The sequence below is a fragment of the Cinclus cinclus genome, chromosome Z (assembly GCF_963662255.1).
Source record: "Cinclus cinclus chromosome Z, bCinCin1.1, whole genome shotgun sequence".
Lineage (NCBI taxonomy): Eukaryota > Metazoa > Chordata > Aves > Passeriformes > Cinclidae > Cinclus > Cinclus cinclus.
This window is the reverse complement of record NC_085084.1, coordinates 44109748-44133999: the sequence shown is the minus strand read 5'-3', so window position 1 is coordinate 44133999 and position 24252 is coordinate 44109748. Positions and strand designations below refer to the sequence as shown.

Genomic DNA, 24252 nt, shown 5'->3' with positions numbered 1-24252 from the left:
TTAAGTACCTGAATGGGACTTAAAAGAAAGCTGAAGAGGAGCTATTTACAGGCTCATATAATAACAGGACAAGGGGAAATGGCTTCAGACTGGAAGAGAGTAGGTCCAGAGGATGGCCATGAGTGATCAAAGGGCTGGAGCTTGTCTCATGAGAAAAGGCTGAGGTCTGCCATTGTTCAGCCTGGAGAAAAGAAGGCTCCAGGGAGTGCAACCTTTTTGTTTTCTTGTAAGTAGGACTTAGAAGAAAGGTAGAGAAAGGCTATTTGCCAAAGCCTTCAGTGGCAGTACCTGGGGTAATTGTTTTAAACAGAGAGTACAGTTAGGTTTGAGTATACAGAAGAAATTTTCTGCAGTGAGTATGGTGAAAAACAGGAACAGATTACCCAAATGTGAGTGACTCCTCATTGGAAATGCTTATGTTCAAAGGGATATTAAGCAACTTGATCTAGTGAAAAGTCCCTTCCTCCACCATAGGGCTGAACCACGTAACCTTAAGGGGGTCTGTGAAATTATCTAGAACACCTTTAAAAGAGGAAAAAAATACTTAAGTAACTTTTAAATCAGATTTGCTGAGCTTTACAGCATTGTGGATACAAATATCTTATTTACTGCCTTCCTTTTTTAAAGGTGGTTGCCACTTGCCAAGAAACTTTATGAACAACACATAGTGTAGCAGAATAGCTACATCTTAAGCAGAAACTAGGATTTTAATTGCTCTCATCTGAAATTGGATAATAAGCAGTAATATAGTCTTAATCAGGAGGAAACATGAATGAAAGAAAAAAATAAGTGAAAGAGTGGAGATTATCTATGTATTTGATATGTTAATCATGTAAAATAATAACATTGCTGGAATCTAGGAGGCTTTTGGATCATGTACAGGTTGCAAAAAACAGTCTGGAGGTAGAGATAAAACAATGATAGTGTCAGGCATATATTCATGTAGGGCAAAATTTAATGCGTTAACAAAACATTTTTCAACTGACTTTTATTTCGTCCTGTTGTAGTGGCACTACAGGTTGGTAGCATCTTTGACAAAGCCAGTTTCCAGTTGTCCTGTCTGTCTGCTTAGGAAGGAAATGCTTTTATGTGTTGTGTGTGTAAAGGAAGAGGTGCATGTGATTTATAATATCTAGGCCTTTGAAATCTCTCTCTCTCTGGGAAACACACTTTGTACATAGTTCCTTTTTGAGAAACAAAGGGTAGGATTGAAGATGGAGAAAAGAAGGAAAGGTAGATGTTTAATTTTTGCACAGCAGTATAGTACATGGCTACAGATTATTAAGAATTTGTCAGAGTTGCTTTCCATGATGCAGTGTCCATGAATCATACAGGTGCTCTTGGCGGTGTGCCTGCCTGTCTCTCTAATTAGTGTATTGCTGTCCCAAATATAGGAGAAATACAGCCTTTTTAAAAAAACTAATATATACAGTATAATTGATAGTAAGATAAGATGTGTTACCCTACATTAACAAAATTCACCCTTTTGAATCTAATGATCACCTGTTTAATGCTGTGTAAGTGAAAGTCATGGTCCTCTGGAGTGCTTCTTAGCAGTGTTCTCCCACAGACACGGAATCCTGCCAAACTGTATGATACTCAGGAGCAATTGTAAAGCCTTTACTGGATGGTTTGAAAAAGTAAAAGTATGCTCTCTTAGTCAAGAAAACTTTTAACACATATATGAGCATATAACGATTGAGTCATATATGAGCATTTCTAGTTTTATTACCTGTAAAAGCAAGTGTAAATTTTTTAAATATTGTCTTTATAGACTAAGAAAAGAGATTACAGATGTGAATTGCTTAGAATTGCAATGTAATTTTTTTCTGCAGAGTCAGAACTTGGTTCATGTCTGTACTTCTGACCTACTTCAGTTAAAAGACCTCCCTCCTTCAAACTCTTTTAAGTTGAAGTTGAGCAGTACTAGGTGTGAATCAGCACACTGAAGTGTTTCTTAGATCCCTGAAGGTAATTCTGAAATTGTCTCTGTAGAGGAAATTATAGCTAAACGAGGACATAATATCCTCATTGAGACTAAGATGCACAACCCTGTATATGGCTGGGAGAATGGTGACATTGAGCTGTCCTGAATGAAATATATGGGAAAGAACCATAAAGTGACATCCGTAAGCGGATGGGAAAGAACATTAAAGTAACAACAGTACATTAAAGTAGCAAATAAATAGATAGACATGCAGGGAAAGTACAGCAAAGTAGCAAATAGGTAAAACGAACGGCACTAGATTAGGCTGCTAAGACTGCTTGAGCCAAGGGGTGGGGAAGATGCCACAAAAGCACATGAAACCAATCAATAAGGAACAAGTAATATGTGGACAGTGCTTAAAAACCAATTGTGTGCTTGCTAGATTCGCGTGATCATTGTAACAAACCATATAAATATGTATGCTTTAATGCAATAAAGATCTTACTTAGATTTAAATGTCGGATATCAGAGATTCACTCATACCTCCATGAGGACTCCGTGAGTACTTGGTGAAGATCTCCCACTGTCCAGACAAGATTTCACCCAACATTTGGCGCCTGAACAGGGACTACCTCATGTCAGCAAAAGAGACCTCATCTAAGCAAAAGAATGGGAGAAGGAAGATCCGGACAGGCTTGCTCAGCGGACCGATGTGGAAGGCAAGTACAATACGGGAAGACTGGGGATGGAGGAGACCTGAAGTGAAGACTGAGAGCTGGGGGCATCGGCATCAGGTATGAAGGGTCACTCCCTTCCCCCTGTCACAAGGGAGACCGCTAGCATGGATATAGAATTTGCAGTGGCTCAAAAGTTACTCCTCAATACTATTGCTAAGCGAGGAGAGGAGATAAAGGACAAAAGACTTGGGAAAGCTTGTTATTTGGGCAAGAGAAAATGGATTTTTTAAATCCCCCTGTCTGTTATTTATGGAGGATGAATGGAGTGAGTTAGGAAACTGTTTGTGTGAAAAAGCAATTACTAGCAAGGGCAAAGAAACTCTTTGTTTTGGGAATACATGGTGAACTATTATTAACACTTTAAAAGAAATGAATTCTGAATCCAAAGTTGCAGCTGCTGATGTGCAAGCTATGTTACAAGAAGACACAGTCTTATAGTCTTCTTCGGCATCTCAGTCAAGCCACCTCGGTGCATTCTTTGAGACAGGGAGTGTGCCGCCAGTAAAAAGAATGAAGGGAAAACAGTGCAGCTCTGTTGCAGAACTATTAAAAACCCAAGAAAGTGCTATCTGTAACTTTAATAAAGTAAGGGAGCAAAAAGCAGAAATATCTGCACTGCCAGCCAATGTGGAAATAAAACCAAATGAGGAAGGAGTTGCAGCTGGACTGTCAGAAGTAGAGTCCCAGATAAACAAAGAACAAGGAGAGTCAGCTTGCCTGCCAAAGTCACAGATAAGTAAAGAACAGGGAGAGTCAGCTTGTCTGCCAAAGTTATACTCTTCTCTCCCTCTGCCTGCCTCTCCGACTAGGTCAGAACTAATACCTCTTCCTGAAGAAGATACTGATATAGATAAAGTAAATGAGCAACTTAAGCCTGAAGAGAGAAAATTAGTTAAATCTTTTATTACTCCAATAGAGAAGTTAAAAAATCAAGTCGAACAGTTAACACATCAAATGGAAAATTACATTGAAGGGCAAAAACAAAACATAGCTGCCTGCCCAGAACAGCCCAGTCACCCTATACAATCAGTTCAACAATTACAGCAGATGTTACAACTAGAGCCGACAGCACCTCCAATGTAAATTTTTCTGCCTCCATATCAAAGTAATTCCAGGCCCTGTAGGTACTGAGCAGCATTCCACAAAACTTATCAGGAAAGTGATGGTCAGGTATAGTTCGTGGTGCAATCATTGAAGGAGAGTGGCAAGCAGCTGGAGCTTTAGCTTGTCCAATTCTGTATGAACAGCAAGCTTCTAGATATGAAAATTTTGGAACAAGCCAAGAAAACTAACAGAACATGGAATTCGATCTGAGGCTGCCAGAACTATGCTAGACTGAATTTTCACTGCTGATGTGAATTCATCTCATGATTGTCAACAAATAGCAAGATTATTATTGGCACCATCTCAACACATCTGTGGGAAAAAGAGTGGACGACATTGGCAGTCATGAAAGCTGGTAGACTTAGGGATGAAAATGATGTCCTAAATGGAATAAATCCTGATATGCTCACTGGGTCAGGAGCTTATTGTAACACGGTTGTTCAACGCAATTATCCATTGGGAGTTCATCATTTGTCTGCACAATCAGTTAGACAAGCCTTTAATTTGTTCCAGATTCTCAATCACATACTCCTTTTCCAGCTGATCAACAAGGAATAACAGAACCTTATACTAATTTTATTGATCGTTTGTGGGCAGGTTTAAACAATCAGAATGATTTAACTGATGAGACAAGACAAAAAGTGTTCAAGATGCTAGCAATTGAAAATGCTAAATCCAAAACAAAACCTTTGCTAATTACTTTGGGTAGAGATGCTGATGTAACAGAAATGATCGATATGGCTTCTACAGAGTCTCAGTCCCAGCAAGGACAAGTTGTATCTAATGCTGTAGCAGAAGCCATTAAACCAGCTACCAATTTACTTGCCACTGCAGTAAGCAAAATAAGTCAAAAACAAAAGTCAGGAGCTTCAAATACGCCACATGAGTGTTATTGACATGGAGCAAAAAGACTTTTCAGAAAGACATGCCAAGTGTCAGTATGGTGTGATTAGTGTCAAAAAGACAACCACTCTGTAGCTGCCTGTCGGTTTGTGAAAAACGGATTACAGAGCTTGAAGAGGCGCCCTGTGGGGAAACAAATAGTCGGTCCAACACTATACAGCAACTTGACCCACCAGCAACCAGAGGGAGCTTGGGAATTGATTTGGCACCAGCAGTAGTTGTTACTCTTATTAATCAAACTGTGCATCAAATTCCAACAGGTGTCACTGGACCAATATATGCCTGAGACAGTGCCCTTGGAGCATTATTAGTTGGAAGATCTTCTGCTGGACTCGCAGGATTTATTGTCCTCCCAGGTGTAATTTATGCTGATCACATTGGAGAGATTAAATTGTATGCCTACACATTAACACCACCACTTACTATTTCCAAGGGAACCAGAAATGCTCAATTGGTCTTATATTCAAAAATTCCTACACAAAGAGATGTCTTCTGAACTACTACACCACAAAGAGGAACAAGAGGCTTTGGATCCACTGGAGACACAGTAGTAAATCTAGTACAGCAAATGAAAATGAGACCAATGGTGAAAGTAAACTTACAATCCAGCACAGTTCAAAAACAAGTCACCATTATGCTAGATACAGGAGCTGACATTACTATAATCAGCAGAGAATGCTGGCCCAAAGATTGGCCTCTTCAACAATGCAGTACAGGGCGTAGGAAGTAATTCTATACCATATGGAAGTGTCAGTGCCATACAAATACGATTTCCTGAAGGACAAACAGCCACAATATACCCATATATCATGTCTCTGCCAGGAAATTTGGGAGGTCTAATTGGTAGAGATGTATTAAGCCAGTTAGGAACAACTATCACATTGCTTGTGGTTGCTCCATCACATTTTTAACTGTGGCCACTGCTGTTCAGCCACCAACCCCAAAAATACCATGAAAACCAATACACCAGTATGGGTTGAGCAGTGATCTTTGTCAAGGAGGGAGCAGCTGAAAATAGCCCATGAATTAGTGAAGGAACAATTAGAAGCCAAACATATACAACATTCTATTAGTCCGTGGAACACTCCCATTTTTGTTACTCCTAAAAAATCAGGCGAATGGAGACTGCTGGATGATCTCCAAAAACTGAATGATCAAGTGTGGGCTATGGGAGCATTACAGCCAGGAATGCCCACTCCCACTATGTTACCCAAGGATTGGCATCTCTTAATTGCTGATCTCAAGGATTGTTTTTTCACCATACCTTTGCAAAAAGAAGATACATTGCAATTTGCATTCACCTTATGAGCAATAAATAAAGAAACCCCTTCGCAAAGATATGAATGGGTAGTGCTTCCGCAAGGCATGAAAAACTCTACGTGTCAAATGTTTGTTCATTGGGCATTAGAACCTGTTTGTTGTAAGTTTCCACAGGCAATTATTTATCATTATGTGGGTGATATCCTATGTCAACAAGAACCATTTACTGATGATACTTTACAATACATTATCACTCAGCTGTTGATGAAAGGCTTGCTAGTTGCACCAGAAAAAGTACAAAAACAATCTCCATGGCAGTACTTAGGTTGAGTATTAACCCCAGCTACTGTCACTCCACAAAAAATTGCAACTTACAACTACTATTGCAACACTTCAAGATGTCCAGAAATTAATTGGAGATTTACAGGGTGTTTGAACTGTTGAAGGAATCCGCAATGATGGGATAGCACCTCTTAAGAATCTGCTTAAAGGCACAAACCCAAATACTCCAATTACTCTCTCCTGAGCAATGTGATTGCCTTGACAGCTGAGTCAGCGTCTGCTATCATCTGCAGCAGATCGTCGCTTGTCAGATATGCCATTAGGTATTTGTATCTGCAACCCTGCTGATGCTCTGTTTGCTATCTTATACCAGTGGCCTGCTTGGCAAAAAAAAAAGAAAAAAGAAAAACCCAGAAAACAAATAAACAAAACAACAACAACAAAAAGTCTCTAGATACAGAGTCAAATTACTGCTGTTCCTACAGATGATTTTTGAATACAACTTAAGAAGATCTAGGTTTTGCTGCTTGTTGTAAACATAGGCAGTATTCAGAGAAGTAAAATATGGTTGCTGTTTTCTGAAGAGCCTGTGTGATTTTCATGGATTGCGTGGAGGTTACCAACCATGTCACAAACAAAACCAGTGGCTTTTTCCCATCCTTCTTCATATTCTCCTATAGCCCCAGATGAAATGACATGTATATTGCCCTTGAAGCCAACATCCTGAATTATTCTTTTTTTTTTCAGTCTTGCAGTCTTGTCATACCCTTTATCTTTGTCTGGAGTAAAATAGACATATTCAGAAACATGATTTCTAGTTTTGCTGTTGAATTTTAAATTTACTTAAGGAGCAGAATTAATGAGCATCAGAAAACACAAGTATGACAAAAGACTATATGACAATTGAATACATAATTTTGTTGCTCTTGTCTAGAAGGTGGAGGTTGTGGTCACTTTCCATTACAAAAAAATAAAAAAAAGTTTCTGTGCTCTTAGTCATAAAAAGTAAAATAATTTTATATGAAAGGGACCTTTTAAAGGTCATCTTGTCCAATGCCTGCAATTAGCAGGGACATCTTCAACTAGATCAGGTTGCTTTGTACCCCATACAGATTGGACTTGGACACTTCCAGGGATGAGGGAACCACCACCTATGGCCAACCTGTGCTAGTATTTCACCACACTCCATGTAGAAAAATTTTTTATATCTAGTGTTCTCCATTTTAAAGTCATTACCCTGTGTCCAATTGCAACAGGTCCTGCTAAAAAGTCTGTGCCCATCTTTCTTATAGGCCCTCTTCATGTACTGGAAGGCTGCAATTTGGTCTCCTCAGAGCCTTCTCTTCTCCAGGCCTAGCAATCCCAACTCTCACCTTTCGTCATGCAGGAGCTGCTCCAGCCCTCCATTCATCTTTGTAGCCTTCCTATGACCTCATTCCAGCAGGTCTGTTCAGTGCTGGGACCCCAGAGTTGGATGCAGGGTTCCAGCTGGAGTCTCAGCAGAGCAGAGGGGCAGAATCCCCTGCCCCCACTGCTGCCCACGCTGCTTTGGATGCAGCCCAGGACATGTTTGGCTGTCTGAGCTGTGAGAGCATGTAGCTGGGTCATGTCCAGCTGCTCAGTTCTTATGGAACAAGAAAAATTCAGGAGGCAGAAATTTCTGATTTTGATCATCTTACTAGAATATGACAAATAAACGTAAGGATTCTGTGATGTTCTGTCCCCATGTCCAGAGCTGCTGTAGAGGACAGAAGATCTTGTTGCAGTGTTATAATTGTGCAACCAAACAATTCAATAGTGTAACCTGATAAATCCTTAAAGGGAGTTTGCATCTCCTTGAGACCTATCTGAATTCAGTGCAAAATAGGAGGGCAAATTTTGGCAAATAGGCATCTGGTTGGTACAAGGGTGTGTTTAATGTAGGGTCTTCTAATACTTGCTATTGATGTTTTTATTAAGCATCCAAATGCCATTATTTCATATATTAAGCTGGGAGCTCTCATAAAATACTGGCTGACTTAAGATGATGAGTAGTACTTAGTTATCTGTGTTGTCTTTGGTATAGAGCTCATTACATCAGTGAACAAGTTGAATCTTATCAAAAATTTTAAGATCCTAAAGTGAGAAGTTAGCAAACAGCAAAATCCCATTCCCAGAGGTCAGCTTAAATTCTCTACTTATTACAAATGCTGTAGTAAATCTTCCTTCTGTATCAGTCTAGTGGTTTTTTTCCTTTACTTTGGAAGATAAATGCTTCATAGCTCCCTTATTACTCACAGGTTCCAGAGTCCTTGAGGGGTGGACAGAAAGCGAATTCTTGTGCTGCACCATTCTGTTGTTTTGTTGTGTTTTACGTGAGCTACTTTAGCCAAAATCTTAAGTTTTCTCTCATTAGCTAGAAAAGTAAAATGTAAATTACATATGTTCATCTTTTGGTAATGAAGTTTACTTCATAGGAACAGTTGTTGGATTTTAAGAAATTACTTTTTTTTTTTTGTAAAACACCACTATATTTTTAATAGAATGTGTTTTATTATATTATATAATAGTAGAACACAGCCACCTCATGTACAGAGAGGTAACTGAAATTATGCTTAGAAAGCTTTTTTACAGGTTGTAATAAAGTCCTAAAGTCTTAAGAGTTTCTAATCAAGCTTTTTATGATGCTGTTTTTGTTTTTCCAGCTAAGTTCTTACAAGTACCCAGTTTAATTATTTGGTTTTGTAACAGTCAAAAATTGCAAGTAGGATCCTTAGTGCAGTAATTGACAGATAAGGCCTAATTTTTAAAACTTAAGAACATTTCAGATATCATTACTGTTTGAAATGCAGATTCCTGATCATCTGATGCAAGCTTGAATATACTAAACATAAGATTACTTTAATTATTAATTAATTATATTAATTCTGCCATTTCTGTATCTTTGTACACCATCTTAATTTTTTCATACAAAAATGCAAACAATAAAATACTTACGAAAACTTTGAAGGTTATTGGTATTGTTAGTGCTTCACTCCTGTGTGATTCTCTTTGATATGTATATAATTCCAGATATGCTTGGAACATGCACACAGTGTAGATTTAAAATAATTGGTTTGTTTAAGGCTATAGAGAAATTAAAGCATTTCAAGTATTAATTCAGGCATTCCTAGTTAAAATTCTAGGCATGTTTGTACATAAACATGAGGCATTAGAGTCACACATGGTTCAGTCCAGCACTGTGACCAGATTATTTTAGATATGGCAAACAAGAAGCAAAAGATTCAGAGCAGCCCAAAACAAGCTACTGTGAGGAAGTTTTAACTCCGTACCATTCAAAAGCAGTGTAGTGAGGAAGACAGAGAATAAGGATCAAGCCGGACACCATCTGGCCATATGTAGTCACCATCAGTCATCACTTTAACAGGGGCTATTTAAGTCAACCCTAGCAAATTGTCCCCATGCAGATGGTCGTTGGCTGTGATCTGAGGCTACACTTTTCATTTTAATAACTAATTTTGATTTTTATACCTATGCACATCACCTTTTATATACCGTGTTCTTTTGAAAATGTTCTGTCATTTTGTTCTTACATATTCCCTCTGCTGGATTCTTCATGGATGCTCATAAGTAGCTTTCTAACAACCAGCAGAAGCCTGATTTCCCCTTTCCCCTAATTTCATCTTATTAAAAGCTTTCCATTTTTCACATTCATCCCAAATTATCACTGGGATGAGTGCAGTGTTCTCTCTGTAAAAATTTGTTTATTTTTAGTTTTTGATGTGCTTTATTAGGCACAGGTAGTGCTGGTCTGTCTACCTCAGGTTGATGTGTATTGGCATCTCCTTTTAGTAACTGAAGGAGGAAAGCTTAAAACAGCCTGTTGATTCACTATTGTTGCTGACTCATCATTGCAACTATAATCCCTGCTGTGTTTATTTCAACTTTCATTTTAATAGTTGCTGTCAGTCACTCCTTATGTTCATCACTGGGCTTCTGTGTTGGGTTTGCGTGTCAAAGTACCAGGAGGGTGCAAGGGTGACTTCTGTGAGAAGTGGGTGGAAGTTTCTCTTTCTTCTGTCCAAGACAGCCAGTGCCAGCTGGCTCCAAGAGGGACCTGCTACTGGCCAAAGCTGAGCCCATCAGTGGTGGTGGTAATGCCACACCGGGTTATTATGTTTAAGAATGGGGAAAGGATTCTGCACTGCAGCAGTTGCAGGAGAGGAGTTAAACTGTGTGAGCATAGCAGCCCTACCTACAGACACCGAGGTCAGTGCAGAAGGAGAGGGAGGAGGTGCTCCAGGTACTGGAGCCAAGGGTCCCGTGCAGCCCATGGTGAAGCAGCTGTGCCCCTGCAGCACACAAAGGACCCTACGCTGGACAGGTGGATGTGACTGAAGGAGTCTTGAGCCTGCAGGAAGTCTGCACTGGAGCAGATTTCCTGGCAGGACCTGTGACCCCATGAGAGATTAGCCAACGATGGAGCAGGTCTGCTGGCAGGACTTGTGACAGGGTAGCCGACTGCAGAGCAGCTGTTCCAGAAGGATGACACACTGTGTAAGAGATGCAAGCTGGAGCTGTTTGTGAAGGAAGAAAAGCTGTTTGTGTAGCCCCTGAGGCAGATTCATGTTTGAGAAGTTTGGGGGACTGTCTCCTGTGGGAGGGATCCCATGCTGCAGTGGGGAGTGAGAGGAGTTCTTCCCCTGAAGAGGGAGAACTAACCCTAACCCCGAGGAGAAAGAAAGAAGCAGTGGAGACAGTATGTGATGAACTGACTGCGCTTGCATTCCCTGTCCACTTGTGCTACCTGGGAGAGTGAAGGTAGGAAAAAATTGGGAGTGAAGTTAGGCCCAGGAAGAAGGGTGTGCTGGGAGGAAGGTATTTTTAAGATTTAGCTTTATTTCTCATTATCTTACTCTGACTTGCTTGGTAATAAATTAATATTCCCCAAGTCAAGTCTGATTTGCCTGTGATGGTAATTGGTGAGAGATGTGTCTCTGTCCCTCTCTTCACCCAGGAACCTTTGGTTGTATTTTGTCTCCCTTGTCCAGCTGAGAGAACAGATCAGCTTTAGTGGGTGCCTGGCACCCAGCCAAGGTCAGCATGTGCACGTAGCCAATGTCTACCTCTCTAGAGCCTTTTTCCATTTTAGCAGGTCACTGATCAGTTACAGCATTAACTGTTTGGATTGTTTATATTTTGGCATTCAATATGAAGGCTTTTATATAAGTTTTTAAATAATTTTTCAGTAATTCCAACATCTTCTATATCGTAGGTCATGCAGGAGTGTCTGCCAGCATGATGAAGAAAAGAACATCCCACAAGTAAGTTGTTAGCATATTTACTAAAGAATAGCTCTCAGTAACTGGAAGTACTGTTCTGTAAATATATCTGTATTGTTCCACTCTGTTCTTGAAAACTGTGGAATAATATTCAGTCTGTATATGTGTGTGGAGTCAGACTTTTAATTCTTCCAGGAGGGTAGTAGGAAAGAAAGCCCCACAGATGAAGTTTCAAACATTGTTTTGACTGTTAATATTATATTTTTCTCGACTACAATTTTTAATTTCTTTCTGGAATCTGTAGAGAAGGATATTCAAGCCTGAACTTAGCCATGTCTAATGTAGAATGTCTGCTCTCACAGGCACAGAGTTCATGCAGTCACCAGGTCAAAAAAGCCTGGAAATCATGCTTACTAAGAACCCAGCTGGGAAGGAATCCAAGATATATCTAATCATGTATGCGCTGTAACAGTAGTGTTGGAAAATAATTCCCATTTTTTAAAAACAAAAAATGTACTGAAATACTTTTGTAAGGAAGCTGCGATTAGTATATGAAGGAAGGATACCTGCTTTTGCTACACTTTCATGGCATGTATTTTTCCATCTTCAACATTTTAAATAGTAGCAGTTGAACACTGATGAGTAGCTGTGTGAAAGTAGAGGTAACTTTCTGGATACAATTGGTCTTAGTGTCATGCAGCAGATACCATATCTGGTGAGAGAAATCTAAGATGGGTAAATGGGAAACTTAAAATGTTACCAGCTATTTGTAAGTGTAAAGTCATATAGTGTGTATCAATCAAAAGCAATTTGTTTGGCAGGTGTGTTTTCCACAATTAATCTAGTTAATCACTGTTAACAGTGTTAACTGTTTCCCAGAGACAACACTTGATATTAAACTACTCTGATGCCTTCCACCAGCTCATCATTATCCATTCTTGTCTATCTTCATAGAAGGCAAAGAGAAACATGTATTTGTCTAGGGACAGGTAGAGTTGGTTAAAATTTAATTTCTCTTGTTCTCTTTCAACCGCTCAGAGAAAGGAGTGTATGATGGGAAGACTATCAGAGGTGGGTTGCCTTTTGTACTTGAGGGTGGCTAGATTTGTCTTTATTGTTGTGTTAATATACACTTATTTAAATAACTAAATAGGCTGTAAATTTGTTAGCATAAAGGTTTTTGTGAGACATAAGAAGTTTTGATCCTAAGTGACATAATTTTGAGGTATTTAACTTAAGCATCCAGTTTAGTTTTTTGTTAATTTAGCCTAGTTCAATTGTTTATTTAGTCAAGGTTTTTTTGTACCAAGCCAAGATGACTTCTTGTGTGCTACTTACTGATTTGTCTGAGAATGAGGTAGAGTAGTAGAATATTGTTTGTATTTATAGTTTACCTTAAATGAGTAGGATATGAGTATGATATGTAATACTGTATGCCAATAATACTCTGAGCCAATATGATAGATCACAATTAGTAATGTATACTTCTGACACTGTTTTAGCTATTTCTTTAGTTAACTCCACATTTAAGGAAAAATAATAAGAAGCCTACTAGCACTCAAAGGTCATTGAGATTTTAAAGGTTTGCTTCAGAAGATTTGTGACAGAGGAGGGAACAAGGCATGGCTCAATAATTGAGGTTGTGATAGAATGAGGAGTGTGGATAAGCCTTCTGAACTCTTTAAATGGTAGTTAACTGTTGAGCCTTTTGGAGATAGTTCCTGTGGTTATCAGACAGTTCTTCCAAGTGCTCTATCAATGGGTAGTGGTGATCTCTGCCAATATGAAGCTGACCTCACTGGGATCAGATCAATCAGTAAATTCAGAGATGTAATTTTTTCCACCCTTAGTGTATAAGGATAGCACAAGATCTTGCACATGTCTGAAACAGTCCTTTCTTCATAGGCTCTCCAGATTTCTTGTAGTCAGCAATTCAGAGACTTTGAGGTGTAGGTTATAATTACAATTTAACTACAAGTGAACTTAGACATTTTGAAATTTTGATACCACTTTAAGGTAACATGCTCTTGGCTTCTGCAGCACCTAGAGCTGAAATTCACAATGGAATTAATTTTTTTACTTTTGAAGGAGTCCAGAATGCACTTTAAAACTTCTGTCTTAATGTGCCTTATATTGTGAAAAGTAGTTAATAACAATTCTCTGATCACCACTCTGTTACTAGTCATAGACATTAATAAGAGCACAGTTATATTAAGTTTTGTATACTATTTTCAATAACTTTTCTGTTTTGTACCATGAAAGATTTGAAAGAATTCTGACTACTGCTGCTGTACTGCTTCTAAAATGTTTACAGTTTTCATTCTAGTTTTTCACAGTTGTGTGTGTTTTGCATATCTGAGAGATGTGGTTTTGTTTCATCCTTCTGTTTTGATTTTTTTTCCCCTTGTGGTGTTTTTCTGAGATTACATGATCAACCTAAATGGGTAACTATAGGATGCTGGGCATTGCTATTCCCGTTTTTCTGTATGCTAGTTTGTGTTTTAAGCACAGCCCTCTGGTAATGGCTGATTTTTCTGCTATCACTCCTCTGCAGTTCTGCAATACCTGCAAAACCTGTTGTTTCCCAGGTAGCAGTTGCCAAATGGAGCTTTGTGCAAGGACCATATTTAGGTTTAACATCAGGTTTAACATCTGTGCAGATTTCCTTCTGGCAGTGTAGTCTTTAGAATGTTTCCAAAGTATCAGGTTCTGATAATGAAACTTTTTCACATTAGGTTTTACTTAACAGCTCACAGACTCCAAGATAAAGAAGAGGATCAGAAACTTTTGGGAATCTAAGGGCTGTTTATAATGAGGATGTGTCTGATGTGTCAAGAACTATTTCCAGGACTTGCTATTTTCTGTTTTTCCTGGCTTCATGTCTTACATGTCTAATTGTTTTCAAATATTCAAGAACAAATGTCTGTGGAACTTTTAAAGATTGTTTTAATGAAAGAGAAGGAAAAATTGTGTTGGTCTTTCTGGATAGAGCATCACAGAGTTATTTGTGCAACTTGATTCATTGCAAAAATGCCACACTGTTACAGAAAGGAGAGATGGTTACTTGGTTGTCTTACATGGAAGTACATTGATAACTTACTTGTTATACTTAGTAACTTCTGCTTGCTTTCTTACCATCTTCAGATTCAAGGTTTTCCTGGGTAATATACTAGTTTAAATATCTTAACTCCTTACAGTAGGAGCCACTCCAAATTAGAAGTGAGCAGCTGTTCAGTAATGCAACCTTCAAACAAAAATTTGACCTGCAAGTACACCTAGCGGGTACTTGAATTGTAATTAGATTCCAAATGCTCTTTGCTCATGAGGCGTTTTAAACACCATTACCTATTTGAACTCAGTAATGTTGTCTTCTTCCATCTTTTTTTAGAATGACTGTAAAGCTTTTTACCTTATTGCTCCAAATTAAAGTGGATTATGCTTTGTAGACAGAAAGTAAAGTTGACTGTAAGGTTGAATATCAATAGCATTATAATCTTTTTCAAAGATGAAATGATGAGCAACATAAACTGCTTAAACTAGACAAAGCAATGTCAGTTTAAGCTTCTTTTATTTCTAGTTGTTTTTATTCTCTTCAGAATGAGGCAGTGTTCCATAAGCACTAATTAAATAAATTGAATACAAAACAAACTCAGTTTTATTGTTCTGAGAACCAGATCTCTGGCCTTATTTTCTAATAGTAAGCTATTGCTGACACTGCAATTAGAAACACATATATATACTTGAGCAGAACTAGAATTTGAAAATGCATTCTAATTTTTGCATGAAATTAGAACCAGCTTTGTGGGAGAGTCTCTACTTACAGGAGCTCCAACCTGTTCCAGTTATCTGTGCTATCAAAGCAAGGAATGCAAAACTGCAATCTGGTCTTTGAAAACCTCAAAATAACAAAAGTGAAATTTGAAAACACCCTTGCTAAGATCTTCATGGTGAATTAAAGTCTGGAGGTGGGACACATACTGAAGTTAATTATGTATCTTGTTTTAAGTAGTTATGATTACAGTTATGATACAGCATTAAATATTCCAGTATCATATTCTGAGTGTATTATTCTGAAATACTGTTTCCAAGATTTTAGTGGCATGATTGTTATCTGTATTTTTTTTGGATAATGTAGAGACTTCTATAGAAGCATTCATCATATGTGGGGACCTTTTTCTTTGATCACTGTCTCTATCTAAGGAAGAATATTGCCTTCTGAAACTGATCATCTTCTAGATGTTACTTTTAAGCTAGTTGTGTGCATGTATTACTGCTATTGAAATGATTGTGCTACAAGTAGTAGCCCAAAAATTTATTTTACAACTAGTTGACATCCAGGATAATTTTTGTATATTGTCATAATGCCCCTTGGTTTCTTCCATTTGTGTTCAAAATTGTCAATTTGTGTTTTTAATAGGTGGATAAAACAAAATTTGTATAATATTTTCAGTGATATGGAGCTGTCAAATAGCTTACATTACAGTTCATCAGAATGGCAACTGTTACTTACCAGAGGGAATTTCCATGCCAATTCCATGAAAATACAAGGACAGAAAAGTTACTTGATCTGTTTTGCACATGAAGGAGAACCCCTTCTGTGGTCATTTACGTTACACGCAATTTTTAATTTTCCATATTAAATACAGAAATGTTGTTGCTGTCATGTGTCTTTTAAACTACTTGGAGTCAAAATTACCTGTAAATGAAGGAGCCTAAATCTTGTTTAGGTGTAAACAGGTCTGGTTTAGGGAAAACAAACATTTTGAAAGAATTTCAGTCAGCCACATAATGTTTGCACTGACTTCTTCCTCCTGGGAAGGAGTTTACTGTTCTGCAGGGAGCAACAAGGTAGTAAAGTTGTAATATTGCCAGCTAACCTTATGCTTTGAGATTTGATCAAGTGAGTTTCACTTTAGGCATTCAGTACAGCAAGGGATAAAATAGGTAATTTTGGCTTAAGCAAACTAGATTTAGAATTTACGGCTAGAAAACTGGCCTTATACAGCGTGTCAGAAATGTATCACTACTTCTAAGTATGTTTTTCTTTTTTCCAGTAAACTCTGATAAGCCTTATGCCCTAATTTGAATAAGGTGTACTAAGCTATAAAATATACTGTCATGTAAAAGCATACAGCTATTTTCTGAGGTAGAATTTTGAGCATGTATGTACTTGTTTAATATTAATGTTTGTATCTGTGTACAGAAAACATAGAAACAATGTGGGACCAAGCAAACCTATCTCTCAGCCACGAAGAAATATTGTAGGCTGCAGGATACAGCACGGATGGAAAGAAGGGAGTGGACCCGTAACACAATGGAAGGGCACAGTTCTTGATCAAGTTCCTGTAAATCCCTCACTCTATCTCATAAAGTATGATGGATTTGATTGTGTGTATGGACTAGAACTTCACAAAGATGAAAGAGTTTCAGCACTTGAAGTTCTTCCAGACAGAGTTGGTAAGTGTTTGGAGTTTTTCTCCGAAATAAATATACATATTGGCTGTCATTTATCACTAAATGTTTTCCACTAGTCCCTCCAGACTTCCCCAAAGATAACTTGCAACCACTTAAATGTTACTGGTCCATTTAATTTTGTCTCATGGCAGGTAATCTAAATGCTTCAATTTTTTTTTCTATTCCACAAAGCTTTGATGATGCTAGTGAGTGCAGTTGCTGTCTTCTGTCTTTAAGTAGTATGCAGTACATTCTGTGGTTTTTTGGATTAACATTGATATTTCTGTTAAAATTTCAACTCTAAGTCATCTAGATTATGTTGTCTATTTTGTGTGTCTAACAGTGATAAGGTTACACTTTTTCTTGTACTACCACCATGTACTTGTAATAATGGCAGGAAGGCATTTTCTAAGTGAATTAACTTGATCAGTATTACGCATTATAAAAGCATCATTATGCTTTTCGTTTTTTGGAATTAGCTCTGGATTGTTAAACTGCAGGTTTTAAAATCCACCAAGTTTGATATCTACTCAAGTAAACACTAGTTTGTAAATAGAAAAAGCTGTTGCTTCTTCTAACTGCAAAGGAATTGGTAGCAGTCTGTAGGGGAACGTGTTAGGAGGAACCTAACCCCAAAGCTGAATTAATAACATCATAGAACTGCTCTGAGATAGGCCTTTTGTTACTGCTTCTCCCTGTCCAGTGTCTAGTTGTAAGTTCAGAGTCTTTGCTGCTTGCTTGATCTCTCATTAGCTTGTATTATGATTGTTTCATTACAGGGAGTACAAGAATTCATTGTTGTTTTAACAACATTCTGAAATTCTTAGTTCTGCAGTACTAGACTCTCTGGAATGAACCCTATTTGCTTTGTGTATGAATTGACTAACTGCCAATCAGATTTGTACATTAATCAGCATAAACATTATTTTTTACAAAGTTACATATCTATGTTGTTGAATTAATTCCTGAAATGCTGTCATTTCAGCTTCGTCTCGAATTAGTGATGCCCACCTGGCAGACACAATGATTGGTAAAGCTGTGGAACATATGTTTGAGACAGAGGATGGCTCAAAAGATGAATGGAGGGGGATGGTTTTGGCTCGAGCTCCTATTATGAACACATGGTTTTATATTACCTATGAGAAAGATCCTGTCTTGTACATGTACCAGCTCTTAGATGATTATAAAGAAGGTGACCTTCGCATTATGCCTGATTCAAGTAAGTAGGCCAGTTACTTGTTTTCTTTTGGCAGCTTTTTGTATTAAACATTTAGCTGTGATTTGTTTATTTATGGTCAGGAGCGCTGATAAGCATCGTATTTGTTATTCCATTTAATTTTTTTAAGTGTCACAACTAACAATTGTGGTAGTACAGCAAAGAACATCCGTATTAACTGCTGAAATACTTAACTTTTCTTAGCAGTGGGATATGCATGGTAATACTTTCTCACAATTATTCTTAATTTTGCTGAAAATATGAGTGCACTACTTCACATAAAGTGAAGGCTTTATGTTTTGATTTTTAGTGGAAACTGACAAACTGGAAGTCTTCCACTGCTGTTTTCTTACAGAAGTATCACATCTTGTGGAGTTGGCTCTAGAATTGTGTCTCTGAAGTAGTTCTTGTGGGAGTGAATCTTTTGGGTCAAACTAATACAGTAAGAACAATATCACTGAGCTATCATAGTCTTCAGTATGAAAAACTTCTTGAGTAATTGCTTGTGGGAAAGAAGTACTTATTTTTTTAAAATTCATTTTTGCTCACATTTTGTAGCACACTAGTAAGAAAAATATTTCCTCTTAGTATTTTTCCTCTCATTTTCAATGGGAAGTCATCTTCTTCAGGACTTCTATTAATTTAGAATTATTTTCATAGAATCAGTATTGTTCTAGGGATTTAGATAGTCAGTACTAAGAAGACAATTATAAAGAATACTTTGGGTTTACCTCCCCTGTGTAACAAAACTGTTTTTGACAGAAGCCATCTGGGATTTAAAGAAAAATTGTTGTATGCAAAGGAGTATGTAGTCAACTACTACAGTTATCCAGTTAGTAATTTATTGAGTTTTGAGATCATCTTCTTTCAGATGCACCACTAGTAATTATCTACGGGCAGAACAAAAAAGTGGCACTTATTTGCATAACCTCTGTGCTAATGATCTGTGTTTACATTACCCTCTTCTCCACCCCTAGCAAAAAGCAAAATCTCTGATGCTTTCAAAGAATGAATCACAGATGTTCATGGGAAAAAAGTGACCTTCCTCTTCTTAAAGAAATAAAGCAAGCTCTTTCAGACTTGAATGTTAAAATAACTTTTTTTTAATATTAACCACCAACATGGACTAGGAATGTATTTTAAGTCTGCTTTGCTTTCTTCCACATTGAGAGTAGGGAAAGCTTATATGCTTTCTTTCCATTTAAATCTTAATTGCTTTTAGTGTACCCTCTGTGCTCACTGAAAGATTATTGCTTACTGATTTTCTAAACATCTTTAAGTATTTGCTTCCTTCCCTGAATGTGGATGCTTTCCAGATATTTTGAATCATGTCCTTGAGTCAGCAATTGGATGTTAGTATTTTGGAGTAGTATTTTTCAAGTCAGATTTTAGAATATCTGCAAATACTTCCGTAAGCTTGGTGAAACTTGCCGTAATATTATAAATAAAATTTCTAGGGTACTGTTTCTTTTTGAAGATAGGTTCTGCGCATGTGGGGAGATCAAATAATAGATAAGTTGTTTTAACCTTTTTTATTTTTGTAAAGGGAAAATGTATTGCTGGATCTGATACTAAAACTTTGCCTACACTTTGTAGTGAAAATGTAGGAGTTGAATTTGCATCTTTGCCAAGAAAGAGTCTTTGTCTAAAACTGATACTAAGAGGATAATAACTATGTGGGACAATGCATTTGTAGAGCAACTGAAACACAAAAAAGAAATTTCTGTTTGCAGAAGAATTTTTAAGTGTAAATTCAAGCCAGTCTGTTCATTCCCTCTTGTTGTTTTCTTTTTTCTCCTTTGAGAGTTCTTTCAAAGCTCTCAAAACTGAAAATAAAATGGGTAGAATCTGTAAAGGATTCTTAATGCAAACTTGTAATAAAGTTGCTAATTTAAAAGCTTATGATTTCCCGAATGAAAATGTTGCATTAGATATTACAATTGCTTTAGGAAGTTTTTCAGTGGAATACAAACTACAAGTTCATCTGAACTCGGAATCAAAGAAGAGGAGCTGAGAAAGAAGATGTGATTAGTTTCCCATTCTCCATACAGTACTTTTTACCCTTTATCATGTTTGTTCTGTGATTGGTTTGTAGCCAATCACTTGGCATGTTACAAATCACGCCTTTCATTATCCAGATTATCATAGGGATTGTCTGGTTAGGTTTTGCCAGAGAGGAAAATAATACAATCAGACTTAATCAAAATTATTCAAATAGCCCCTTTTAATAAGGAGTTTACACCTACTACTATTTCAGTAGTACTACTTCTACTTCAGTAGTGCTGCCTGTTGAGGAGTGCTGCTATTTTTGTTGCAGTCAAATACATGCATTGAACCTTAGAATAATATGTGTGGAAAGAGGGGAAATTAAGTTAGGCTACATTTCTGCTAAGGAGGTCCAATGCCTTTTTCTGTTTATGGCTTAAATATAGTTATCTATAGCTATTTTCAACAAGTTGTGTATACACCTTCCTGAGAAAAATTTACTTTTCTTACCACAGTGCTGGGTTTTTTTCTTATTAAAACTGAAGACAGTATTGCTTGAAAATTTTCTCTGCAACTACTTCCTACAAGCATGGCAATTGTTAGGTGCTTGTCTGAATGAAATAGGTTAATCTGTTTGCAACTAATAATTGTTTTGTATGAGTTTTAAAGAAGACTCTGGTCTTCCATAGTGCAGAATTTTATTTATGTCTACTAAAGCATACTGGGTTTATATTACAGATGATTCACCTCCTGCAGAACGGGAACCAGGTGAAGTTGTGGACAGCCTGGTAGGCAAACAAGTGGAATATGCCAAAGAAGATGGCTCGAAAAGGACTGGCATGGTCATTCATCAAGTTGAAGCCAAACCATCTGTCTATTTCATCAAGTTTGATGATGATTTCCATATTTATGTCTACGATTTGGTGAAGACATCTTAGACATCATCATGAACTTTTGCCAAATTTGTGGAACTATTAAATGTAAAATTTGTAGACACAAAGACTTGACTGCTTTCCAGTTTAACGAAAGCTTAAATGTCCCTGCGAACCCACAATCTCTGCCAGCAAAACTTTGTTCTGAGTAATACAAACATGACACATTTTGTGTAAGAGAACTCCTTTTCTTGAAGGAAGTCAATATGTTTGGGCAGGAGGGAGTTAAAAGCAAAGAACAGCTGCAAATTCAAGCTGTGTAAAGTTGATCTAGTATTGTAATCATTAATCTAAATTTTTTCATAGATTTTGACTTTTTCTTCAGTCTTGCACTCACTTGTTCAACTGCCACATGCAAGTGTAGTTTGATATTTTGATATGCCTTCTTTTGTAACATTAAATTTAATTTCTTGGATACTGGCAGTCCTTGTTTTCAGGGTTGGGACAGAGGTGACTTTTCTGAAAGGTTTAAACAGTTTGTGCAGTGTCAAGGAGTGCCTAACCCAAGTAACATCAATCTGCTGTGTTTCTACACTTTATTTCAAATTTCACTTTTTAAGAACTTGCAGTGTGTGGAAATGCTTGTGCATTGTTTACTAGTCACAGGGCAGTAGGATAACAAATGTTTGGATTACGCACCTTTCAGTGAAAAGGCTTTAAACTATAAAATTACATTTAATCTGTATAACCACTTAGTTAGAATATGCAGGTTAATGGCCCATATTTGCAAGTTGTAGGAACCAGTAAAATACATGCAACAAGGCTGCCTTCAATCCTAAATGTTGTACTTCTTTCTTTGTTATTCACACTTCTTAGCAAAACCCAAGTGCTTGGTGCCACAACTTTAACAGTATATATGCTACTTCAGAAGACTTTAGACTACATATTGGCATCAGTAGTCTCTCATTTAATATCAAAATCTAGCAACCTGAATGTTTTTGTGTGGACTTAGAAGCCTAACAGTAGTTAATATTTTACATGGTAAACACAATCTCACGCCAGGGAAGTGGGAGGGGGTGTCCTTTTACAGTGAAAATGTAACTTTAGAGAAGGAGAAGCATTTGTTGCCTACTGCTCAGTCTGTTGCATTCCTTGTCGTTGGTTTGCTTTTAATCATTTGGTTCAAGAAGGCATCTTCCCAGTTTATTTTTTTCTGGCTTTTCCACATAAGGAGTGTCTGGACAAATCTACAGTTTAAACCTGTTGTTGCCTTTTGTGGTGTACATTGTACTTGCTTTGAGGTATGCTGTTAACATTTCATTCTATGAACACTAGAGTTCTGCATGCCAGTGGTGTACTATCTAATGGAAGCTATAGGCAGTCTCAGTGGTTCAGTCATCTGCATTAGATTGTGGATGTAAATAGCAGCCCACAACTGCAAAATCTTTTCATGGTTATAATCTTGCAAGATAGTTGTAAATGAAAATTAGGGTTTCTTAAGTGTGGCAGCTTTTAAAAACAATGGAATTGGAACAACAATGCAGCACAGCAACAAGGTTGTCATGTTACAGTAAGGCAGAGCCCTGCAAATTTCAAAGAACTGCTTCACAGAAGTACAGAATGTGAAGACAGTTAACACTGTTGATGGAAGGAACAAGTACCCTGATATCCAACCGTGTGCCATTAGTGGAAGAATGCAGGAGGAGGTGCTGTTAATCAGAGGACAGAGGTGCAGATGACCTCTGTTGTGGGTGTTCTTGATACTGAGGACTCAGTGGTTTAAGCCCCTTTCTGTCCATTTTTTTGCCTGATTTCATATTTTAGCCTTAAGGCTTGTGCCTCATTATGCTGTTGAATGGTAATAAATACTCTCCGTATAAATATGATACCTTAATTCTTTGTCCATTGCTACTATTATGTCTAGTATTTCATCATGGGCAACCAAAGGCAGACTATTGTCTTTCAGTGAATAGCTTCTCGATGCAGTCCTTATGCAGTAAGTACCTGAGTCATAAATGTTTCTTGTGTTTAAACAAAGTGAGCAGATTTGCAACACAAGTGTTTTCATCCTGCAGATCTGTTGTGTTTTCTATTGACTCTTAAGAGTCCTGCATGTAAATCTCAAAGCTGAGCCTGGCTCCATGAGCCCAAGTCGGTATTTGTGGCACAGGAATGAGTGAGTGTATTAATTACACACGAGATACATGAATAACCTAGTACACTGAACTTGGGGCTGTATATCTGAGGAAGAAGAGGTTTGTTTTGAAATATCTGAGGTTAGGTCTACTGGAACACTTTCAGCATTAGGCTTGCATTTGTGGGTTTTCTGCAAGCCTGTTGAATACACTATGTATTCTGACAATTAGAGTATAATCTACAAAATGTAAATTTCATGGTTGTTTTTTGATGTCCCCATTGTCTGTTGCGTGGGTATTTTCTTTAATTTTTTTTTTCTTTTTTATTTTTCTCTTTTTTTTTTGAAATAGCTTAAACCACAGTTTTGAGGCTTGAGACTAATTCCACTCCCTGCCCATCTGCTTTGGGCTTTGTTTTAGGCTCATGTTTCAGATCTGCATGCAGTGCTTGCGTTACCCTGGTAACTAAATGTTGGTTCCTTGTTATAGGGGTTCAACATTACTTTCCAAAATCACATAGGGCTTGTGATGGCACAAGCCTTGGATCTTTGTACAAAAGTTATTCACCTTTCACATTTACCTGCTGTAGTATTGTTGTATATTGTGTGTGTGCGTGTGTGATGTCAGGCTGCCATGTAAAACTTAAAAGGGAAAAAAAAAAAACCCCAACTTAAATGCAGACCATCCTTTTTTGCATGCTTAGAGGGTTAGAACATTCAATGTAACAAACTAAAGTTGCATGTTAAAATGTTTAGGTTTTGTTTTGTTCTGTTTTTATTTTGTGTTCAGTTTTTTGTGAATTTGCTTATTGTGCTGTTTTAATGGTTGTTAGTAGGATTAAATGCACCGGTGAGACAAGCATAGTGCCAACGGAAGGTAATTTTCCAGTTGTATGTGTCATACAGCATTTGAAGGGACCATGTATTCTGTTAAAAAAAAATAAAATTTCAGTTGAATAGCGGAACACTACATTCTTCTTCTTTCTTTTGAGTGCCAAACCCTAAACTATGTTGGAGTAGAGATGGGGAAAACCCTTTTTTTATGGAATAGGAAGAAACATTCTTTAAAAGGATTGTTTAAACATAGGAGCTTTATCTTCAGAGAGAATTTACTAG

General features: G+C 37.5%; 1 protein-coding gene across 1 annotated transcript in view; it reads left to right on the top strand.

Annotated features, from left to right (window-relative positions):
* The window catches only part of SPIN1 (spindlin 1), a 58710-nt gene extending 37233 nt beyond the window's left edge, over positions 1 to 21477 (top strand). The window contains exons 4-7 of the mRNA XM_062513244.1: positions 11468 to 11516; positions 16678 to 16931; positions 17914 to 18147; positions 20869 to 21477. Coding sequence (XP_062369228.1) covers positions 11468 to 11516; positions 16678 to 16931; positions 17914 to 18147; positions 20869 to 21068 — 737 coding nt within the window. The 3' untranslated portion in view covers positions 21069 to 21477. The remainder of the gene's footprint in view (positions 1 to 11467; positions 11517 to 16677; positions 16932 to 17913; positions 18148 to 20868) is intronic.
* Positions 21478 to 24252: the final 2775 nt, after the last annotated feature.